Source organism: Ochlerotatus camptorhynchus, unplaced genomic scaffold, assembly GCF_037179485.1.
Source record: "Ochlerotatus camptorhynchus isolate MF236.1 unplaced genomic scaffold, CSIRO-AGI_Acam_v1.1 ptg000331l, whole genome shotgun sequence".
In the NCBI taxonomy this organism is placed as follows: domain Eukaryota; kingdom Metazoa; phylum Arthropoda; class Insecta; order Diptera; family Culicidae; genus Ochlerotatus; species Ochlerotatus camptorhynchus.
In genome coordinates this window covers 117,160-142,620 of record NW_027040819.1, presented here as the reverse complement: position 1 = coordinate 142,620, position 25,461 = coordinate 117,160, and the positions used below count along the sequence as shown (strand labels likewise).

The window sequence follows — 25,461 nt, the reverse complement described above, 5'->3', positions numbered from 1 at the left end:
TCAGTAATTTATTTGTTAACACATATTTTAGCTGAGTTTCCAATTAACAAATCTAGAGCTGCTTGGCTATATTCAAAATTTATAAAGCTTTTATTGCAGCTGCAACCATTACCTACAGCTTTATGATGGTCATATACAATGCAAGTCATGGAACATTCTCATAGCTTTCTACAAAACCCCTATAAAGCTAATAAAAAACCAACTGATGCTTATGCTATTTTCACTTATGAAAGGTTTTATGATTGCCTTGAAGTATAAAAAAGCAATTTGAATTGCCCTTATCAAACCAAAAAATAAATCCTTTTATTGCTATATAAGTAAGCGCAATAAACTAGTTCGCCATGAAACAGTTATTTAAAAACAATTATAAGCAAATGGGCGGTTTATTTTTACAACTAGAAAGAATCAAAACTTTCCGGTACTTCCAAGCAGAGCGCAAAGAAAATCAACAACATTTTTAGCATGAGCCCGTTTATTTGCTACAGTCAGCCGCAAACCTTCGTGAATAACTCCAACCAAGAAAAAAAAATGCCGCTGCATTTTCTGCGGATGTCACAAAGGAAGCTGTAAAGAGTGTGCCTCCTCACCATTCTGAACCATCTTCACTTCGAATGGACACATTGCTACACCAAAAATGACTCATGAAGAGGAAATATATAATTATCTGGAGTCGGAGGATGATACCTATGCCAACTTGCGTCTCTTATCAGCTTTACAGTCGTGGATGGTCACAACAATTCAACAATCAGCATTGAATATTTTCTTTGCTTATTTTTCATGGGGTGACACTGTCGAATCTTGGTCGAAATACATGGAATGGTGACAGTTCTAGGACAAAAAAGTTGAAATCACGCATAACTTTTCATAAAGTTTAATGTACCATTCAAAACTTTTCCAAATGTTTGTAAAATTCATCGGTTGCACTGTAACTGGCAAGTACCCATTAATGGGTGAAAAAGTACCCATTTCGAAGTAGAGTAGGTAAACTCATAAAATGGGTAAAACGTCTTTACCCAATGATTTGATACTTTTTACCCGTTTTCAGAAATGATAGCATTTTCTAAAAATGGGTAAAAAGTATACATTTTCGATAATTGAGCTATTTAGAGATTAATTTTAATTTGATTTTTCACATATTTCATTGAAATGGCGGAAACATTAACATTAATAACTTGTTTTCATTTATTTCGATAATAATGGTCGTAAAAATGCATAATTAATGCCGCTTCCAGGGAGGTTCATACATCAACCACTTACATCTGCAGTGTCTTCTTGTGCACGGCCACTTCCTTGTGGATCTGAAATTAAGGAAATGAAAATTATTAAATTTCATCTGAATTTCATAATGTTCACCGCCTAGATATATTCCAAATAAATACTAACATTTCAATACTCATTTTATTAGGCACAGATTGCATAAAAAATCCATTTTGAAGGCCTCGTAAGATGCTTTGTGCAATATTCACTATTGATTAAGATAATTTTCACCCAATAATGGGTAAAATAATACTTATTTTTCTTCCCCGAAGAAGCTAAAAAGATGGATACAAAAGAATTCAATTACCCATTATTTGACAGCTTACTAATAATACCCGGAGGCGAACCAGCCCAAGACTGAAAACCTCCTTAATAAAGAAAACCTAACCTAACCTTACTAATAATGGGTACTTTTATACCCATTATTGGGTACTTGCAAGTTACAGTGCATATTGTCATTATGAAAATCCCATTAGCCATTTGACAGCTTACTAATAATACCCGGAGGCGAACCAGCCCAAGACTGAAAACCTCCTTAATAAAGAAAACCTAACCTAACCTTACTAATAATGGGTACTTTTATACCCATTATTGGGTACTTGCAAGTTACAGTGCATATTGTCATTATGAAAATCCCATTAGCCTTGGAATAAAATCCAAGAAATTTCAATAAATTAATGGCTAAATTAGAGATCCGAACTGATTTCCAGTGTGCATTGGTATGAATTTATTTATTGAGACATATTTTTTGTAAAATTAAGATGATTCCATCAAATTAATTTGATTTCTAAAACCATCTTTTTTGTTACCTTGAATTATTTTAAAAGCGCATTTATTTAACGCTCATATTATCCCAATATACACGATAAAATTTCAAGCACATATGTTTTGGAACTGCTAAAAAGGCATCTATTTTCTTAAGATTTTCCTTAATGTCGCCATGAAACAAAATTGATTGCATGGTGATCTTGACACCAACACTCAAACCTATTTCTACAGCTAAAGATTGCCATATGGAAAAAAAAAGTTTCAGCAGAACAGAACAACAATAAGTTAATTTATGGCGGTTAAATTGAATTGGATTTATAACTGATTTTCACCAAAGCGTAATAAAACTGCTTGTATACAATATTACTCTTAAAGAGGTTGTGAGAACCTTTTGTAGAGTATGGGGCTTTCTTACAAAAGGTTTTAAGACAGCTTTATTGTGATTCTCAAACATGCTTTATAAACCTTATCAAGAGTGGTCCACTAAGCTGGAAGACGATCTTATAGCGGTTATCAAAAGCTTGTGCTGGAGCTATTAATTTGATTGACGGTTTTATAAAATTGATCTCAAAAACCACTAATAGAGGGCAATAATGCAAGAAATGCTTGGGTTTTTCAGTATTTTTATTCCAATATTTTGATGAATATGTCAGTAAATTCATCAAATAAGTTGATTTACTGGTAGTTAATTATTCACAGCTAAAAAAAGTAGTGTAGATTTCCGGTACTGTGATGCACTAAATGGAGCGTCATATATCATACAAGTTTACATTATAGATCGTGTTAAGGGGGGAAATACAAGTAATTTTTTTTATCGTTTTTTTATATTTTACTTTAATTTTTTTTTAAATGCTATGAGCATGAGGAAGGAGTGATCTATGGCCCCGGTATCGCCAATTAACCGTAAGTTCCAGAAATCTTGTTTTTACAAAACCCAAAACTTTAAACGCGTTTTCCTGAAACGGTGTTTTTCAAATTGGTGGGAAATATAACTCAAAAAGTTCTCATGCAAATGACTTGAAACCTGGCGCATCTTAAAGGAAATAGATTTTTACTCGTTGTGAACCACTGATATCATGAAAAAATAACAATAAATAATTTTCAGGTCTGCCTAAAGTGGAAAAAAGCAGTGAAAAATCAACTTTGTTTTTCAGATATTTTTTTCTAAATTTTTAAATCATTTTTTTTTGGGTTTTAGAGGTTCACATAGAACAAAAATCTTTTCTGGATAAGGTCCAATTGATAAAAGTAAGTTTTGTCCATTTTTCAGGTCTCTAGAACGCCCGCCAATTACCAACTTCCGATGTGACCCCAAGGAGCCACAGAGCCACCAATGAAAAAAAATCTCAAATGTAGAGGAAGATTTAAGCAATTGAATGAAAAAAAACCCAAACGTTTGCGTTGTTTCATTTGCTCACAAAAAAATCCGGAAATCGTCGAGTTTTTGACGTGTTACTTGTATTCCCCCCTTAATTTATGAGACATGTCATGCATATAGGGGAAATGCAGGTAATGTCGGCCTAAGTGTCCCTAATTTGGGCCCATACATAAATTCAGCAATCGACTAAATTTTCAATAGCAACCAAAAATATCCATTAACGTCCCAATAACGCGTTCATCTAGATAAAATTGATAAATAGCAGATTTTTAGCGATGGGCCCAATCTTAGGCCAACATTAGAGACATTTCCCCTATTGTACGCAACTGTCCACCTTTGTTTGCAACATTTCTTGCAAGCTGCTAGTTTTGGTGAAAATGAAGTTGACATGCATGAATTTACATCAATTTACATCACCAGTAAAATTCAGATTTTTTGCTGTGTTGTTATGGATTCGATTAACATGTTTCGAATTTATGACGATTTTTATTTGAGAAATTTGACACGTTTAGTGGTGGAGTAGTAGTAATGCTGTTAAAACTAGTCGTAAATGAGTCCAGGTTCAGCAGTCAGTGCTTCCTTGTGGATTTGCCGGCTGGTGCCTCTCTTGGTGTGCTCGATTTCATGCCTATAAGTCTGGTCAAGAAATTTTAATGAATGCTTGTGAAACATATGGAATTCCGTTTCTGCACTCCTGCGTTGACTTCCAGATGTTTCACTGATTTTCCGATGTTTTTACACAGAGATTTCCGAGGTCAAGTGCACGAGGAGGAATGGAGGAGGATGACTCTTTTAGTAAAACATAACAAATTCTAAAAATCTCTTAAATAAAGAATTAAACAAAAAAAAAACATAACAAATTCTGAAATCTTGGTACTCTATTTTACTGAATTTAAGTCATTCACCGTAAAGCTGTTATACGATAAATTCAGTACTTGCTATTGCTGTATTCACTAGCTTTTCGCAAAAGCTACTGAACATCAGTAGATTTATTGAGAATAGCTGAATATTTGGATTTTTTTTTTTATTTACAGTTCAAAAAGTGTACAATTATGAATAGGGATTAATTGTGCAGGTTGCACTCTTTCAGCATTTCATGCCAATATTATTTCCATAATTTACAGCTGTTCATCCTTATAAAACACTCCAGTACTAATGTAAGTCCGGAAAAGGTGAAATAATCGTTAATGGCCTGCTTATGTTATGATTTTAATGAGCTCATGAGAATGTTGACATTATTTATTTATTTATTACACACCTTCCTCGACTACGTCGTACAGACAGATTACTTAAAACAAAAACTTGTTTAAAGTAAATCTCTTATTCTATTACTGAACACATATTTGGACATAGTAAAATAAAATGCGGTACAAACATAATTAAAAGAACGTAAACAGGAATTAAAACAGTTATTGAATCCAAAGTTAGTTCTGTGGAATGGAATTGCCAGTAACGGAGTGATACGAAATCTGCGAGGAGGACTTTTCCATGTAATCCGTTCCAGGAACTCGGAACAGTCCACATTGCTGGTAATTAGGTCGAAGATGAACAGTCGTTGCAATTTGATACGCCTTGCTGAGAGAGATTCCAAATCAATCAGCATGCATCGGTCTCTATAACTAAGAAGAATGACTGGATCATTCCATATGGGAGCTGACGTAAAGCAAACCTCATGAAAGTTTTCTGAATCTGTTCAATCGTAAGAATATGTATAGTGTAAAATGGAGACCACACTGGGGAAGCATACTTAAGATACTACGAACCCTCGAGCAGAATAGTGTCTTGAGGTAATAAACATCGGTGAAACCAGAATCATGACGACGAATGAAACCAAGCACAGTGTACACACTTATCCAGTCAGTAATTTCTACCGAGTTTTTGGATTGCGGAACTGTTCGGTAAAGTTTTAAAAAATCTGTGAAAAATTCAAAGCTGAGAAAATGTGTTATTAAAATTTAAAGACTTACTCCTGTTAACCCCGTTTAATGATGAAAAATAAAATTTGTCGATTTTATCGAATCTTTACGAATAACGGTCATTTTAATTTTAACCGAGTTTTTCAGTAATTCAAAACCCCAGTAAACAATGACTCCTGTAAAAAATCTAAGTGTGTACACAGCAAAAAAATAATTTTGATATTACATCAAAGTGGATTTTGGTGAATCGTGTCGAAAATATGGTGTAATATTACTTGCCAATAAGGACAACATTACCATTAATACAGTGCATGAACTGGCATTACGCTGCTTTTACTGCATTTGTTTATTTTTGTGGCCATAAAAATTCAATCGTGTCGAAAATATGGTGTAATATTACTTGCCAATAAGGACAACATTACCATTAATACAGTGCATGAACTGGCATTACGCTGCTTTTACTGCATTTGTTTATTTTTGTGGCCATAAAAATTACATGAGATTTTTGACAGTGCATCCTCTGGTTGTAACGTTGAAGTTTTTTCTTGCTGTGTATGCTTTGGCATACGCAAAACGTGAACCTAGATTCGAACGTAACGCCTAGATCGCAGATTGCTTTTACACGTTCTAGGGAATCCGGTCCAATGCAGTATGGATGAAGAGTAACGCTATTTGAACTAGCCAAGAGGCTAAAAATCTCTTTAATAAAGTTATTATATAGCTAAAAATTATATCGGAAGTATGCTTTTCATGATATTGTTTTTATTATTGATTTGCGGCACTTGACAGCTATCAAACTTACATCATAGAGTGGTACCACCAGTTTTACATTTATATTTATTCAGAATTCGTAGAAATGGAAAGGGAGCGTTTTGCCCTGGTGGGTCTTTTATACACTCCTACCCTAATAGCTGGCGGTTGATAGAGAATAACGTGACGTAGTCCATCTTTGACATAAAGGATGCGACGTAAACAAACATGTCATGTAAAATTAAGTGCTCCGAGAGCACCTAAATTTACATCAATTTTTTTAAGTGTGTATATTTTGAAGTACTCTTGTGTATAGTGTGCGACCCTTGGCTTTGCTTGATGTTTAAAATACTAGAAAGTATTTTTATAGCTATATTTTTTAAATCTTTTTTAAGAGATTTTCAGCCATAGGCTAGTTTATCTCTTATTATATCTATGTAGCTATAATAGCCCAAAATGCACCGCTACAGAATAATAGCCCAAAATGTAGATTGAATTTTTTGAAGATCTATATAATTTAAATTATGGTTATAGAATATCCAAAAAAAATCTGGAGGGAGCCTGGATCATTCTGAAGAAAACCAGGCACCCTAGGCACCCCCATTAGCTTCACCAATGTAAATAGTCTAAAATGACACTAAAAACTTTATCAGAAGGATTGCATTTTTTTTTTTAATTCTTTATTTAAGAGATTTTTAGCCTTAGGCTTGTTCATCTCTAAGAGAGAAGGATTGCAATTGATTGAGGTTGGTAGAGTAAAATCAATATTTTGAACCACCCTAGTTCTGAGTGCACAACCCTTGGCTATGCTTGATGTTTAAAATACTAGAAACTACCTTTTGTTTAGGTATGTAGTTATAATACCCCAAATGATGATGCTTCACTTATCTTGAGCGTTAGAATATGGTAGGCAATACGCCGTGCTTGTTGAATTTCTTTCCAGAAGGAAATTAAAAAATTTCCAGTTAAACATTAAAATTTGTCAGTTAAGTGCACTATTAACATTTGATAAAAAGTGAATGAAGACACACATAATTTTCACGATGTAAGGTTGTTTTATAGGAAAACATTATTACAATTCATGTTTAATTCTTCAAAATTGATTTTAATTAATTTTTGTATTCTTGATTTTTTTTACGTCGATCTTGTTTTCCGCACTGAGTACCAATGCTACCGATGCCAGCTCCCGCACCTGGACCCTACCAACGGCTTTACTTCCCTTCAGAGTGATCAGAGAGTTTAGGCATCAGAAAATCTTCTAACTGTCGATTTTTTTATTGCAACTTCAATCCTTGAGTGCACAGCGAAATGTTTGCATTTTTAAACCGTGTTATTCAAACATAACAATTAACAATTTTTTGTTGTGAATTTTTCACTTATTGCGGAACATTTTAGTTTATTTCTATTAGCAAAATTGTTTTCCACTAAAATAATTGTGGTTAAATTTTAAACTAATTAATTAAGCTAAATTAATTGTGGTTACATTTTTTAATTTTGGTGAGTTATATTACGCCAGGCACTGACTGTCGTGGTGGAAGTGTGGCATCGACTAGCATGTCAAAACATCATGTCAACGTTCGCCTCACACCACACGACATCGACATGATGTTTTCACATGTGCCACACCAGTGAGCAGCTGGTCTTAGGCAGCCGATAAGCATTTTTTGTGTATTGTTCCCCTTATGTTCACCAGCCTAACATGTTTCGCAGCATATTTGTATGTATGCCATTTTCCACCTTATTTTGCTCTCTCACTCTCTTATTTCTCACCCACAAACTCGGATGGAAGCCAAACACACTGAACACTACTTCTCGCATTCGCAAGAAAATCGCCGTGGTGAACAGTTGTTCGTCTTGATCGTCGCCGTCGTTGTAGTCACCGTTGTAGTTCGTCTTTAGCAAAGCTATGGGTGTGTATATCCGTCACCTACCATTTGCACATGTGTGCACGCTCGATAGCGACGTTTTAGCGGAAATTTGAGTTCTGTGTGGTGTCTGGTGTGATGATTCAGAGTATAGTTAGAATGTGATTTAGCGTGTTCTTTTTAGCACCGACAACAAATCGGGTCTCGTATAATACCGCAGCTGAAACTTGATCTCCAGCTAGGTGGTATTCTTGAAATGGATCCGGACCTTGTGTACCGATAGTTGTGATTTACTGATCTTTGCAGAGTGTGTACGTATGCATATTGTGATAGTCTTTCCGAATGGAAGAAAAATTAGAAAGTGTGAATTTGAATTTAAGTATTTACTCAATCAGAGAGCTATTGTCGAAGTTTGAAAAGAGCCTTGAAACTTGTGCCAGCTCTGTACCATACAGCGAATCGAAGCGAGAGTTAATGAAAGTGATTTTTTCACCACTCGCGTCGAAAGTGAGAGTCTCAAGATCGAAGCTTCGGTTCCGATGGATCGAAAGTGGATCAACGAATAATTAAACGTTTTCTTTCATTTCGAGTATGTTTCTCTCTCTCTCTCTGTCTCTCTTGGTTGTGGTGTAGTTTCGCGTGCGTGTGTCAACAGCTCATCTCGAAAGGAAGTGAAGATTGAGATTTTTTTGTGTGGTTTTGTACGATGAAAGTTGTGCTTCCTGTTCTTCAAAATGCGCTACAAACTTTCTCATCATGTGAATGAACGAAAGTTTGCCTGTTTTCGCTCTCAATAGGATTTAACTATTATTTTCGATAAAGCAAAAACTATTTAAGGGTCGTTAAAAACTGCTATAGATTGATTCGAGAAGAAATAAGTGATGAAATTTCTACCAGACTTCTGTGCGTGCAATATCGTGCAGTTAATTGAACCGGTATAGTAGAGAGTTGGTAAACACGTGTTTGCTCCCCATCGCTTGAGGGGAATGGGAATCAGCCTCCTACCCATTTACTCCCGGTGGAAAACGAGAACGTAGGGGGAAGCATACAGCCGGAACGGAGTCAGTCGACGATGAGTCATCGCTTGCATTGAAGAAAAAAGAACCAACCTGCAGAACAAGCTTACCAAGTATACGATAGTTGGAGCTTATGTCCGAATTTGCACGATTAAACGTGCCGTAGGGTTTTTAAGTCCGATGGCAATCAAAACTGCTGGTAGAATGTACCTGAACGTGATTCCATTTGAAAAATTGGACTTTTTCCTCGGATAGACAAGTTTGACGGAAATACAATACCACAAGAGGAGTGAGAAGAGTACTCAATCGTGTTTCCAACGTTCGTCATCTCCAGTGGCTGAAGCTGCACAAATAATTACTTGGTAGCGTAGCCTTCTTGCTAATAGCACATCATAGCGATCGTTGATTGCTCGTCGAGCACCATTGGTTACGGCAAAGCTAGAACCGTGGCCTTCCAAAACGAAGGAGGCGAGCGCCGCTGGGTGCGACAGGCAGTAATGGGCGTCCTTCGGTGGAGGGATCTGCCTGGGAGCCGAGGCTCCATCAGCAGTTCTAATAGCATCAACAACTACAACAACATCAACAACAATCGAATAGAGGTAAGATTCTTCTACGAAACTTTTACAAGCACTGAAATGCAAACTGCTTTTCTGATCACCACCATCAAGTGGTTGGTCTTTCACATGATAGGAAGGAAACCAGTGAAAACGCATCGTTTAACCAATTGATATCATTCACAACCCCAGTAACTTCTCACTTGCTGCGTTTTATTGAGAAATAACGTATCTTTGTATGTGTTCTCAAAATCAAATAAAACAAAACAAAATCAAAGCATGCCTCGATACTGCGTTCCAATAATTTGTGTAGAGTGCTACTGTTTGTTGCTTGTGGATCGCGGAACCGTCCTCGTCACGTACCAGGCCTACTGGTCCCCGTGTTCAGCTGAGCAAACAGCTTGAGCCATTTTTGATTGAATAATAAAAATTCGTTATTACGCAAAGTGCGCTCATTGCCCGACTGCTGACTGATGGTGAGTAATTGTTGTTATTATTATTCACTTTGTGGATCACGATCTCACCTCAATCTTTTGCTACCAGTGATGTATGTTTTGCAGTGGGGTATTGTTGTAGATAGGTTGTTGGTTCTCTTGAAGGACATCAAGGGGTTATGCCTAGTCAGGAGCCCAAAAAATCAACGGTTTTCCAAGATATATTTTGAAAACGCGTTTGCATTTATTTAAATGAGTGTTGTTGCAATTTATTAAACTTTATTAAAGTTTAAACTGAAATTTTCTTATATAAACATATTAAATTTTTTGAGCTGCCACGGCCGATCTTCGAGAGTAATTAAAAACACGTTTATCGGTGACCATGATATCTCGGAACTGAATATCACAGATACTATATTGAAAAATATTGTATATAATCGTAGGAATAATCAAAATATCACTTTGGAAAATTTAACTTCGTATTTAATAAAATGATTCATATTGTTTAAATACTAAACAATAAAGTTTTAAATGTTGTGTGAAATTTTGACCCCAATCGGATCACCGACATAAAAAACAAGATTTTTTTAAATACACAGCAAAAAATTAATTTTAATATCACATCAAAGTGGGTGCACTTCAATCATGTCGAAAATATGGTGTAATATTACTTGCCAAAAAAGACAAAATTATCATAAATACAGTGCATGAACTGACGTTACGCTGCTTTTACTGCATTTTTTTATTTTTGTGATAAAACTTACATGAGATTTTCTACATGATTGAAGTGCGTCTTTTTGGATGTGATATTAAAATTAATTTTTTGCTGCGTAGTGTTTCAAATTCCAAAAACGCTTCGTTACAAATATACCTGTTACTTCGAGAATATTTTTTCGGATCACCATCAATTTTTTTCGGGCTTATACATTGCAGAATTCTGGAATTGCTAGCTAGTCGGTGGTAATGAAAAATGATCAATAACTTTCTTTTTGAAAACGAGGTGAATTAAACGCTTAAAAGCTAAAGTAATTTTTTTTTTAATTGAAAAACTCTTCATCCATCACAAAATGTACAGATGCTACGAACTGAAAACTTGAACACCTATCCTCCCTCGTTTATATACAGAGAAAGAGATGAAAATATAGATAGACTATACTTATCGCCAACCAGCTGTCACCGTTTACTTGCAAGCTCTGAATAGTTCTATAGTAAAAAAGCAACAGCAGCAAATGTTCTTATCATATTAAAGCGATCGATCGTGTATGAGTCGATAAGCTGCTTATAAAAAAATATAAAAAGCAAATATGTATGTGTGACTCTTACACACAGTATTAGGCATATTTTTTGACACCGTCGGCATACGCACGACCAATGAGATAAACCCAAATTTAAGTTCAATTTTCTCGAAAAATGGCAAAAAGTGTAGGTACTCAGCGGTGAGAAAATTTACCTCATGTTTTCCAAGTTTTTCCCGGTTTTTTTTTTTCTAGGAAAAATCCCGAATATGATAAAAGTAAAGATTGGATTCTCTCAGTCTATTGGTACTACTTCTAGACTGAGTAAAATTATCGTCAATTTTCCTCATTTTCCGGCAGATTTTTTAGGTTTCCACAGGAAAACATGAGGAAAATTTACTCATCGCTGAGTTTATGCACTTTTTGCGATTATGAATAAACTGAACTAAAATTTGGGTTGATCTCATTGACCGTGTGTAATCGTAAAATACTTAAGAATATCAATATCGATGTCAGCGCTCGTCGGCATTACTGCACTACATTGCTTGCAGGAAACCTTACCCTTCAGGTGACTGAATTGATCGATTGTATTGAGTGATTTTTTTGGTTCGTAAACCAGACGGATACAGAAAGCAGGCGTCCGGCTAGAAACAATATTTGTATCATTCAATATGTCTGTTCCCGTATTTGCTTTCCTGTAAGATTCTGTTCAGCAAAAAGCAAAAGTTTGCTCAAGTACTGCTTGCTGCATATGATTTTCTTGCAGTAACTTACAGTAAAATCAAAAAAGCATGCCCCGAACATACCTTATGACTCCTTGATCAGGTGAAGTAGGTACTGTCATATTCGCTGAAAAATCAACGAAATATTTCTCAGATGAAAGACCAACATTTATATGGGGGAAATTTATTATCATTTTTTTCAACAGCCCAACCCCTATATTTGTGCTATTAGGTGAGAAAACCACTCTCTGAAAATTTCAGCTCATTCGGATGTAACACGAGCTGGCACTTTTGATTTAAAATGTATATGGGGATATTAGTTGAAATGTATGGAGAAATAATATTCCTTCACTCTTTCGTGCATAGAACTGGTTCAGAATTTTAACACATGTAGCTTAAACTTTGCTGAAGACAGCATCACGATTCAAGTTAGCATTATGGAGATTTTCTTTCTTGAATTTATATGGGCTTTTATTCGTTTATTACAACAAAACATAGGCAGCATGTTACTGAATTACCACTAAAAATAAAAGTTCATATTTTCCAAAGGGCAACATCCAGGCGCGTGTCTTTTGGTGCGATAACCATTCTCTGAATGTTTCAGCTATTTTTGCCGCTTTGTTTTTAATGTGCATATAGGAGATTTGTTGAAATTTTCATATAAAATATGCTATATTCATAAATACATTCAAAAGCGAATATCTCAATAAAACTAACTGGATTCATGATGCAATCGTCAGCAAAGTGGTTATTCATTAATTGATCTACATGTTTTGAAAATCCGAATTTTTTTCTTAAATTGCTGAATGATTTCTTCCTCGTTACCTGGAGGTGTATTTTCAAAAGTGAGGCCAATCGATTCGAAACTAACTGTTGTATCCAAATCAGGTATAGTTTCTGAAAACAGAAGTTTTTTTTTAATATTATTATAGTCACTTTGATGCTCTTGGGTCATTCGTGACTTGTACCACTAACCCCGTGGTTTTCAACTATCCTATTCAATTGTAATTTCATGTTTAACCATACGGAGGTCAACATGTAATTACCGCTCAAGGATGTGTGTGGCAAGAAGTTATATTAGAATATCATTTGAATATTGATTCAAATTTCATACTACTGTTGTTTTCTGCCACCCAATAGCAATGCAAATTGGCGGGGACCATGGAGCAACCAACATTTCAACCGTAAAATTAATACGCAATCGGCTATCAAAGAATCCCGAAGACCTTTCAGGGCTTTAAGATAAGTGTACTTCTATCATGCTTAGCGCATAATACTACGTGCTGCAAACGCAGAGAACAGGCAAGCATTGACATTTCAAAACTGGGTGTGTGATTGCTTCAAGCAAAATGGATCAAACATTAACAGAGGGTTTGTTTCGCTAATGGATAAACTGGCGAGGCTAGGAATAGGATGATGTCATGTTTCAGATCACGGCGGTTGGAACGATAAGTCAAACAAATTAACCTTTCAGCAAACCTGCCTTTTTTTTTGTTTCTGGCGTCAATCTTTTCGCAAAATATACATAATTGCTTGGTAAAATGTTTGCAATATATGCTACTTTTAAAATTGTATAATTTGCTGATTTAATCACACGAACCACAGATTTTTGGTTGCGTTTTGCCTATATTTAATCAGATAGCATTATTGAATTGCGAGAATTTTTTTATATCTTTATTAGGGAACATTTTTTTTCCTTTGGTTTTGTTTTTTCCGTCGATCTTGTTTTCCGTGCTGAGCACCAATGCTACCGACGTGCCAGGAAGGCAGCTCCCACACCTGGACCCTACCTATCGACCCATCAACTCATGAACCGGGGACCAACGGCTTTACTTCCCATCCGAAGGAAGGCGTGATCAGAGATTTTTTTTTTTTTTTTAATCTTTATTTTAGAGATTTTTATGCCTTAGAACATCCCGGCGGCGCCGGCTGGGATTGAACCCAGGCCTGCTGGGGTGAGAGGTAATCACGCTTACCACTACACCACCGGCGCCGTTTAGGGAACAATTTTGATTGCGGAATTTGTAGATTGTTTGAATACTCAACTATTGAATTATTGGGCTTTTGATGAATCCACTTTTAGTTTACGTTTAGTTTGCATTTCAAAATACCCAACTAGTTACGGGAGCTGACAAATGTGTTATTGTTTTTTTGCCTCAGGCTGGTTCATATCTGGGGACCCCATAATGGGGTTCCTCTAGTTCATTGTAAAACTGTAGATGAGGGTTCTTGGCCAAGAGCAGGTTCTAGAGGGCGGTCCCCCTAGTACAGAGTTTATCTGTCAAATTTGGAAATATAAACAAACTAACAAACTCATAAAAAAATACTCTTGAGGTTATGTGGGTGTGCCTTTCCTAAAGTACAGCACTCAAACGGTAGGGGCGCCGGTGGTGTAGTGGTAAGCGTGATTACCTCTCACCCCAGTAGGTCTGGGTTCAATCCCAGTCGGCGCCACCGGGATGTTCTGGAAATAACATCTCGTTGGTCCCCGGTTCATGAGTTTATGGGTCGATAGATAGGGTCCAATTGTGGGAGCTGCCTCCCTGGCGTCGGTAGCATTGGTGCTCAGCACGGAAAGCAAGATCGACGGAAAAACAAATGAAGGAGAAAAAAAGCACTCAAACGGTAAAATGCATGCAACATTAGTGAGTTTGGGATCTGACTGTCCTCCTCCCCCGGGGGAGTACCCGGGACATATTAAGGCGTGGTCAATGCTTTCTTGGGTCTTCATTATGACCTACAATGATCACACAATTAGTTTGATTTTTTATCCAATATAGGAACATTGAATTATCAAGACCCCCAGAATTATCTTACCCCCAGCACCTGTCTATTTAAACCGCATTTAAAAAAATGTGAATTTATGGACGAGTTCTGATTTTAAAAAAAATCGCTATTAAGAAAGATTCAACACAAATTGAAATATGTAGTTTCTTCAACGATGAGGTTAACCTACAGAATATTGATTATATCAGCAAAATGTTGTATTTATTGACGATAAAACCATAACACAATGCTTGGGGTGTCTGTCTTACCCCCAGTTCCCCTGCCGGAAATCGTCGAGCATCGACTAGCAGCGATGCAAGTCATGTTAAAGTCCATTGCAGTGCACTGTGGTACGTGTTGTCGATGTAGATCAGTTGTTCGTGTTACATAGTGTAATTGCTATGGTGATACACGGAAGTTGCAATATTTGCTGAGGTAATTGGGGAAATCGAAATATGCTCAGTAACAGTTGTTAGACAGTGTGAGTAGGCGTTGAGTTTGTGATAGCATGAGGACGCTATTCTTCCTTGGTTGTTTTACACCACGGTAATTAGATCGTTTTGCATCCTACTTTTTTCATAGTTTACCACTGGAACCTGATTGGTGTGTACAAGTAAGATAAACCGTGTGCAAATAACGAACATCGTTTATTATAGGGTAGAGAACTACTTCGGCCTAATCGCCCATTTTGGGCCTATCGAGCAGACAACTTCAAATAAATCCATGATTTCAGAGTTAACAAGTCAATTATGGGTTTGGTACGATACTTTAGTATTAGAGATGAACTAGCCTAAGGCTAAAAAACTCTTAAATAAAGAATTTGAAAAAAAAAAACTATACTTTAGTTAATAAGCTACCGAACGAAGTCAATCAGAACGCGTGATATGAAGGTTTGCACCCATTATTCCCAAAAACAAAAGAAGCGCTCCGACCGAATCAATTTTTATCTTCATCCGAAAGGCTGAAGTGAATTCATTGGCGTTTCAATGGCGTTGCAATGCGTTAGGCCGAGTTTAGAATCCGTAGGCCGAGTTTGGCGTCAAGAAGCAGTGTTAGACTTTTGACAATATCTCAACGATTGGTATCTCTTTATCAAATCTTACGGTACGCACGGAAAGGTAAATAAATTTGGAAGCCATCAGTAATAATAACATTCCGTTTGGTGCTAAACTGCGCTTGATTAAGAAAGACTAAGTGCGAGCTGTGCTTAATAGGTCGGAAATGGGGTAGTTAACCCTATACATGTGACAATGGAATCCAAAAGCAAAAGTAAATAAAGTTAACGCTGCATACCAGGGTTAAAGCCCGATGTCAGAATGTTGACATAATAAAAATTGATCTTAAAATTAGTCGCATACCATATTAGGAGATGAACCAGCCTACGGCTAAAACTAGATGAACTAGCATACAGCTAAAAATCTCCTTAATAAAGCTTAAAAGATAGCTTTACACCTCTATTTGTCTATTAAAATCTTAGATTGTGATTAAATTGTATACATCTTTGGAAAAATCGTCCTCGTATATTAAATAGTGGAATGTATTGGTTTTTAAATGGAATCCACTATTATAAAAACACTACCGCAACTATAGGTGTAAAGGAAATCCGAATGATTTTTTCCTCGTTTTATGGGTAATTAATAGTTTTAAACATGCAAATCTACTTTATTTTAGGAGAGATACCGATGAAAAAATAATTTATATGGTATCTGGGTCACCGTTATTCCGACATAACCCGTATACCGTAACTATAGGTACTCCACTATTACAGAAACATCTACCCTAATCATGGTTTTTCATTTAGCAAACGATGCAGTATGCGACGGTGAGTCATCATCTCGCTTTATTCTTCTCATACCGTGACTTTAAACACAACCAGCATCCTAATAAGCATCAAGCAAACACAAACACAATTACTCAGACTACTACGACCGATCGAAATCGATTTTAAAAAGTGTAATAGGGGAAATGGATGTAATGTCGGTCTAAATGCCCCTAATTTGGACCCATACATAAATTTAGCAATCGACTAAATTTTCAATAGCGACCAAAAATATCTATTAGTACCGTCCCAGTGACGCGTTCATCTAGATACAATAGATAAATAGCAGATTTTTAGCAATGGGTCCATAGGCTCATAGGCCAACAATAGAGCCATTTCCCCTATATATATAAATAAATACCACACCTCCAGTTGCAAGCCGTTTTCGTCGTTGTAGAATGCAGTCACGACACAGTCGGGTTAACGTGATTCCTAGAAACCGGTTACCGCTAGTAGACGCTATCAACTTGCAATGCTTGAGCGAATTCGAGAGAAACATTTTACGATCGGATTGGGGGACACGACGATGACTGGTTTTGTTATAACAATAGCATTAGCTGCTGGGTCCAGTCCACAAAAGTCAATGAAGGAAAGAGAAATCATCTCGAGTAGGATTGCGGGTGACACATACGACAGCGAGCTTGCTTTTGCTTTCAATTTGCAGCAATTGAGAAGAAAGGCTATCTTAAAAATGGTATGGACATCAATTCCTCTTTTTTGCTTGTAACAATATGGCTTACTGTCTAAAATCGTGCTTGTATACTACAGTCCATGCCCATTTCATTTGTTGTATAAAACATATGCAGGTGATGTAATAACTCCAACCATACATTTTTATTTATTTATCGTCGTCAATCTGTGTGGACTTTTTTACAATTTTTGTCTTAAGTGCTATTTTTACAATGTTGTTTTTTTTATATTTTTTATATAATATGTCTTGAGAACAAATTAAAAAAATAATACTTCTAGCTGACGTTATGCGAGGAATTAAAATATTGCTTTAGTTTGGATTTTATCATTATAAAGTCAATCTTATCGCAGTGCTTATTATATGTGTCCATCCTTTGGTTCAAGGGTCCAAATTTGGCATAATTCGTACGATGACGATTTATAGCAAATATATTTTTATTTCGTAAATGCCTACATGGTGTATATAAATTTAAGGATGACAAAAGCAGAGAAAATACAGTTCAACCTAACTTGCGGAGTACATACAATAGAAACTGCTTTTGAACGGACTCTATTCTTTCTTCGTGTGTGATTGAAAAAGGAGACCAATCTATGCTGCAATATTTTTTGTTGTTGTCTTTATTTTAGAGATTTTAGCCTAAGACTAGACTGCAATATTCTAATATTGACCTTACATAAGCAATGTACAATGTTTTTATCGTATACGGAAAGTTATAGCAGAAACGTTTTATGAAACATGTTGTTTGCTCGGTTAATAATTGTTTTATAATGATCGGTAAAAGTAAGTTTTGAGTCCAAAATAACACCTAGATCCCTGACTCTATCACACTTTTATATGTTCTGGTTTCCTAAAGTGATTGTTATATCGGGTAGGATTCGTTTTCTACTAATGGTAATTGAGTTAAATGTTGTATATTTAATTGGAGCAGGCTTTTATGACACCAAGTATGGAATATCTGTTTTTCCTCTTTGAATGTGTTGATGTCTATGGCATCTTTTATTTCCAAAAAAAAAGTGTAATGTCGTCAGCATAGATTAAAACTTTCAATTTCTTAATAATGAAAGATATGTCATTGACGAAGATAATAAATTAAAGCAGTCCTAAATGTGAGCCTTGAGGAGCTCTTGAAGTGGCATCAACGAGATTTGATGTCTTTCATTTGTATTTTACTATTTGATGACGGTCAGTTAAATATGATTGAGGAGTGCGTAATGAATTCCCATTATTCGAAGTTTAAAAAGAAGCATGGGTATGTCAATTCGATCAAACACTTTGCTCAAATCTGTATACAACACTGCTACATGGTTTCCGTTATCCATTGCATTCAAGGAACAATTAATTAATTCGAGCAAACTCGTAGTTGTTGAACGGCCTTTAAAGAAGCCATGTTGCATAGTAGTTATTCTACTTTTAATTTCAACAAAGAGTTTTTCATTTACAATCGCCTCGAAAAGTTTCGGAATGCAAGAGATAATAGCTATACCACGATAATTACGTATGTCTGATTTTTTGCCCGATTTAAATATAGGCACTAAAAACGAGTTTTTCCATATAATAGGGATGTTTCCGGATGACTAAAATATATACGTACCCTAATTAACAAAGCACAACCAATCAAAAATCTCAAATTGGCCACTAAATTCTACAGGGGTGCACCAATTAACAAAAAAAAAAATTGCAATAGAAATGAAGAAAAACGCAATAAACAAATAAAACGCTTCTTTTAATAATTTGAATGTGAGCGGTGAATATGGCAAAAAGAGCAATAGCAAATAGAATACGCTCAATTAAATAAAAATGAATCTCCACTAAATTAGGAAATTTGAGAACTAAATAACTCACCTACGTCACCTGCATTTGAACACATTTTCCCATAAAAGTGGCAAAATGAGCAATGTCATATTGAATAATCGCGATAAATAAATCTAAAACGACCCACACAAAGCGCATATGTCCCGCCAGTGGTGCCCATAGTTAATTTCCTTGAGTTTGACGTTTACACACTACTGCCACCTGTTGAGCTTGTTACCCGTGACAGTGTTCTCAACAGATGGCAGTAGTGTTTTAGTGACGATTTACAGTGGAAACTATTCAATGTGTTATGTCTGTTTGTCTGTGATCGAACTATCGCCTCATTTTTTTCAACAATCAAATGAAGGGGTTGAAGGCAAGATTAAATTAATCATGGGCGCCACCAGTGGAGGTGCTATCAACTAACACATATTTAAATTGACCGTTAAATGCGTGTTCGATGTACAAGATGCGAGTGTTATGTCTGTTTTTCTGTGGTTCGATGAAGATTTTCAGGTTTTCAAAAAAAAAAAAATGTTTTCGTTCTTAGTGACCTTCGTTGCCTATAAAATGCTCAATTTATTTTTCAAAGTGCTAATTTTATACGTTTCTTGCTCATTTCTTATTTTTTGTTGAGCGTTTTTGAAATTTTCCCCGGGACATTCATTGTGCTTTTTGTGTCTTTTTTTGTGACCTTTATATTGCTCAAACGGCATTTTCTAGTGCTCTTTTGTGACGTATATATTGCTCAAACAGCTGTTTTTAGTGCTCTTTTGATTTTGTTTAATGGCACCTTTTTCAATGAGACCCACATTCGTTAATCTTCTTTATCGATATCGCCTTTGTTAGCCAAGACACAGTATCATTACTTAGAAACTTTGAATGAGTATATAATCAGAAAAAAAACAATATTGACTTTGTGATGAATTTATATAAAATACATATATTAAGTGATTGTTTGAGTGCCTTTTCAATTACGCGAAAAACAAGAAAAAATTGCTTTGCAGATATTTAGCATAAATGTAAAACATAATAAACACTATATCAAAGGTAATACCCTTAGCTACAAAATGGATCCAATTTTTCCATTTCTGAAATAGTGCAACGTGGAATCATTATATTCTACTATCAAAGTTACCCGCATTATCAAAGATACCCCGTTTTATGGTACCAAAATTAATTAAGTGGAATTAAATGGAAGATAACCTTTTTCTGCTGTTTTATTTAAGCATTCCGCTAACAATCCAATTTCATGAGCGGATGGAATGACCAAGCAAAATTGAGAATTTAAAAATTATATGAAAGCCTTATCTATTTATTGTGTGGCTGGAATTGGCTGGCAAAAGATGTGTATGGGATGATGGTTATGTATGTCAGTTTGTCGGTGGTTATCGTGGAGTATTTTTCGGGCCCGACTGCCTTATGCAGAATGTATACATTATGTTTATGTCTGCCATTTCTGAATCAAGTGTAATTTGAATTTATAATGTATGAATCCGCATCGTTGAACATCGATCATGGTTAGATTTGGTGAGTTAGTAGTCTAGTCGTATTGAACGGAAACCCAAAACTTTTTTTTTTTTCCTTTTTTTATTTTTAGCCGTAGGCTAGTTTATCTCGTAAACCCAAAACTTGATAACTTAAAAAAAAAACACATCGCTGATTTTTGTTTTATATGTTGTGTAAAAGAGCCTAAATTTTCAAGGAAAGATATAAGAACATATTGTCTACAAACCGTGAAAACCATAAAAAAAAACCAATACAATCAATGTTTGTCAATACGTAATCCCAAGTTTTTTATTCAATTTTGCTTCTAAACAGTATATCATTTGATATTTTTGTTCATTCATTATTCATATTCAGTATTCATTTGATATTTTCATGTTTAAAATAGCCCAGTGGTTAATTAGTTATGATTTTTTGAAAAAAAACAACGATTTTTTGGACAACCCTGAAAATGAAAATGGTCTCCCTAATGACAAAATAAAGCATATGGGTATAATATGTTGCGATAAGGAACAGAACTATAAATTTTTACCAAATTCTGAGAACCACCATATCGTTTTGCTATGGAATGGCTGTATAAGTTTATTATCATAGAGCATTTCTAGCTCAAATCGTTAAAAAAAATGTCAATTTTGTCTCGACCCCTTCTGATTTGAATGAAACATTGCTCACGTGTTCGCTGCTACTAATGGTTGCATTTTTCATTTAAATATGATTTTTTCCTCCAGAGTAACTTTTGAAAAGGGCGTATAAAAAAATTGATTATTTTTTTTTTCAAAAAATCATAACTTGAAAACTATTGATCTGATCAAAACAGCATATGAGAAAAAGTTTTAGGTAGTTAAATTATCTTTGCTGAAAAAAATACACTGAAAGAAAAAACTTCGTAAATTAGTGTTTAAAAAACGTAAACGATGATTATCTCAAAACACCCCCCCTTCGATCTTTATAATTTTTTTTTTCAAGAAAATTGATAAAATACCCTTAAATTTCGTGAAAAGTGTATGCTGGTAACTTCCTTAAAAATAAATCTATAATTTTTTAAATTTTTGTTGATTTTTACAAGTTGATGAAAATGCATATTTTTTTGAAAAATAACAATTTATTTGGATTCTACGTATAATTTTCGATAACTTTGCGTATATAAACTTTTTTCCTAAGTCCAGCCGTTCTCAAGTTAATGCAAATTAAAAAAATATAATTATAACAATTTTCAACATTTTAGGCCATTTTCAAATGTTCGTCGAGATGTCCAGCAACGAGATTTTATTTCATGATTGTATATTAAAAAACAAACAATTCATTCTCAGATATGGTAGCTGTCAGACTTACCCGTTTCTATCTAGAGGCAGCGGAAGAGAAGCACGTTGATGTGGTCAAATGAAAGATTTGTTGAGATAAAAAACAGTATATATTTATTATTTTATTTTACAACTCATATTATTTGAATACATTGAATAATTTGGGTGTATCGTTTGAATTAGAGAATATTTTTACTGCAGTTTGGTTGTTTGAAACTGGAATATAGCAATGATATTTTCGAGTTACAGGAATTGGTTTCACTTTCTTAAAAATTGGATCAAATTCCGTGTCAGCCTTTTTGTATTCTTCCGTAGAAACATAACAAAATGACATTTTTGTTTGAAGATCTTCTTTACGACTATTTGCCCAGTCGTACAGTTGTTTAGGGTTCGTTATAGGGTGCTCGTGTTGCTTAGCTAAACTTGCTCTGGTTGCCATTCTCTTAAGGGTACCGCCAATCACATCACAATGACCTTTGCCGTGTGAAGTTGCAAAAAAATGCCATTCAATTTCTACATTATGCTTATCTTTAAATCCACAAAGGCTAGCAAATTTTTTTATGTTTTTGTATTGTGATGCTGCTCCATCTGACATAAAAATACACTTTTGGACTGTTATTTGCAACTTTAAAAATTCTAATAATTTTGAGATAAGCAACTGAACTGATACTGTGTCATGCTTTGAAATTGATTTAGGTAGAGGTTTACAACACTTGAAATTGTTATCCATCGTAAAAAACTACTTGCTTTTTAACTTGAAACGCTAAGAGAGATGAACTGAATGGAACAGGTGAAGATCGTCCCAATATATGTATATATATATATATATATATATATATATATATATATATGTAGCAGAATAAATACAATGTTGACATTATACCTATCTTCATTAGGTACAATTGATTATAGCAAACTTTTTTAAGTGTGAGTGTAAGAAGCCTCCACGGGGTGCCTTTTTATGTAGTTGTGATATCGCGGGATGAGCTCTTAAGGCACAATATGGTATACGTCAGAGAAGTACCTAGAGAATTTATCTCAATTACAGGTTTAATAACATATTTGTTTACCTGTTTATGTTTTGAGCCTCTGTTATGACATACACAATTCTATCCAGGTATACAACTAATAGAGGACAGAAAAAAGGCACATGAGTGGGTTTGTTGATTATTTGGGTATATTTGAGAGTATTTACTTAAACAACTTGTTTCTTTTCCGCAGCGTCTAAATAGAAACGGGTAAGTCTGACAGCTACCATATTTGAGAATGAATTGTCTGTTTTTTAATATATATTCATGGAAAAACATCTCGTTGCTGGACATCACGACTAACATTTGAAAATGGCCCAAAATGTAGAAAATTATTATAATTATTTTTTTTAAATTGCATTAACTTGAGAACGGCTGGACTTAGGAAAAAAGTTTTTATATGCAATGTTTTTGAAAATTATGCGTTAAATCCAAATAAATTACTATTTTACTAAAAAATATGCAATTTCACCAACTTGTAAAAACCAACAAAAATTTCAAAAATTATAAAAAAAAATTTAAGAAAGTTACCAGCATACACTCTTCACCAAATATTAGGGCATTTTTTCAGTTTTCTTGAAAAAAAAAATTATAAAGATCGAAGGGGGGGTGTTTTGAGATAATCATCGTTTTACATTTTTTAAATACTAATTTACTAAGTTTTTCTTTCAGTGTATTTTTTTCAGCAAAGATAATTTAACTACCTAAAACTTTTTCTCATATGCCGTTTTGATCAGATCAATAGTTTTCAAGTTATGATTTTTTGAAAAAAAAATAATCAATTTTTTTATACGCCCTTTTCAAAAGTTACTCTGGAGGAAAAAATCATATTTAAATGAAAAATGCAACCATTAGTAGCAGCGAACACGTGAGAAATGTTTCATTCAAATCGGAAACACTCATGACCAACCGGTTTGCGTTTTGGGCTGGAAATGCTCCATAGTTATTGATTTCTCGCGTGATCACTTTTTGCAATTAGGTACGTGTGATGTGTTTTTTTTTTTTTGCTCAATTTCAAACGTATTTTGGAATTCCGAAAAGCGTGGAAAGAGTAAAAATAATTGTTTTATTTATTTATTCGATGTGTTTGAATTCGCAATGTTAAATAAGTCTAAGACACAATTGAAATATAATTATAAATTTTCACTTGTAAAGTTTTTTTTTTTTTTTTGAAGCTTTATTAAAGAGGTTTTTAGCTTTAGGCTAGTTCATCTCTATTGTAAAGCGATGTGCCACGAATTAGGCGTTTGTTCATATTCAAATGTTATGCTATTTGAAAAATATATACCACAATCGCGAACATGTGGGCTTAGTATGTGACTAATTTCGTTGTATTTGTAAAAACCGTTCACTATTGCTACGGTTGCATATGCTACAGTATGCTTTGACTAAGGAGTATTAATTTTTATTTCGATTCCTGATGAATGTGGGCGTTACTTTGATGTTTTATTAATGTTTTATTATATTATATAACGTGTGGAACTTATTTGTAGAGGTGTGAAATGAAAAAGCGATATTATCGGTAAAATATGACCTATACTCGACCCGGGTTCAAAACATAGTTGAGTCCTTATGGAAGAAGATATTACTATCCATCCCAGGCTGATTGAACTCGGGTGGAAATGTACGAAAAAAAAGTAGTTTTTTTTTTGCCTTTGGTTTGTTTTTTTCGTCGATCTTGTTTTCCGTGCTGAGCACGAATGCTACCGACGTGCTGCCACACCTGGACCCTACCTATCGACCCATCAACTCATGAACCGGGGACCAACGGCTTTACTTCCCTTCCGAAGGAAGGCGTGATCAGAGATGTTATGCCTCAGAACATCCCGGCGGCGCCGACTGGGATTGAACCCAGGCCTGCTGGGGTGAGAGGTAATCACGCTTACCACTACACCACCGGCGCCGTTGAAAAAAAAGTAAGTTTATAAAAATATGACATACGCTACTGTCAAAAACGAGTCGCTTTCAAAAACATTGTTAACTGCTTTCGTGGACGTCATTTCATTTGAATAGCTTCTTTTATCCCAGCTTGAACGATCGTCTGTCGTAACTTGTTGTGATGTCGCGCACGGTGGCCTTAGAGTGAGGCGTTTTTGCTTACTACTTGTATCAGCCTCCGAACAGCGTAATTTACATGATTTTTGTGTGTGTATTTGCGGTACTAATAACGTTTGGTCGTATGAATAAAAGAGTTTATCGTAGACCCCGGTAATTTTACAGTTTTTAGGCTGAACATTTTTTTTTTAATTTGAACCCCGCTAATCTACAAACTAAAGATTTCATAAACGGTATTTAGCACGTGGAATGAAGTAGAGTGAAATGGAACGATAACACAATTCGCTTTGATTATGAGTCGGAAAACAATTGTATCTCAAATGACTTCTCTATCAGCGCAGTTCTAAAAGATGCGTCATTCATAAACTTGAAAAGCGATGATTGCAAAGACATGACGATATTTTCCCATTTCTCTCACTGTACTCCTACTTTAAACTAGTTTTTATTTCAATATGAATTATCCAACAATTATAATTAGCGGCACCGGTAGTGTAGTGATAAGCGTGATTGCCTCTCACCCCAGCAGGCCTGGGTTCAATCCCAGTCGGCGCCGCCGGGATGTTCTGAGGCATAACATCTCTGATCACGCCTTCCTTCGGAAAGGAAGTA

General features: G+C 35.1%; 1 protein-coding gene across 7 annotated transcripts in view; it reads left to right on the top strand.

Annotated features, from left to right (window-relative positions):
* The window catches only part of LOC135708690 (rap1 GTPase-activating protein 1-like), a 265,252-nt gene that overhangs the window by 192,295 nt on the left and 47,496 nt on the right, over positions 1-25,461 (top strand). The window contains exons 1-2 of one of the 7 annotated variants that reach the window (XM_065230795.1): positions 7,634-7,979; positions 8,757-9,549. The exons of 5 other annotated variants lie outside the window; for them this stretch is intronic. In XM_065230795.1, coding sequence (XP_065086867.1) covers positions 9,448-9,549 — 102 coding nt within the window. In that variant the 5' untranslated portion in view covers positions 7,634-7,979; positions 8,757-9,447. Of the gene's footprint in view, positions 1-7,633; positions 9,550-25,461 lie in introns of those variants that run through there. One more of the 7 variants, XM_065230794.1, reaches the window with a different exon arrangement.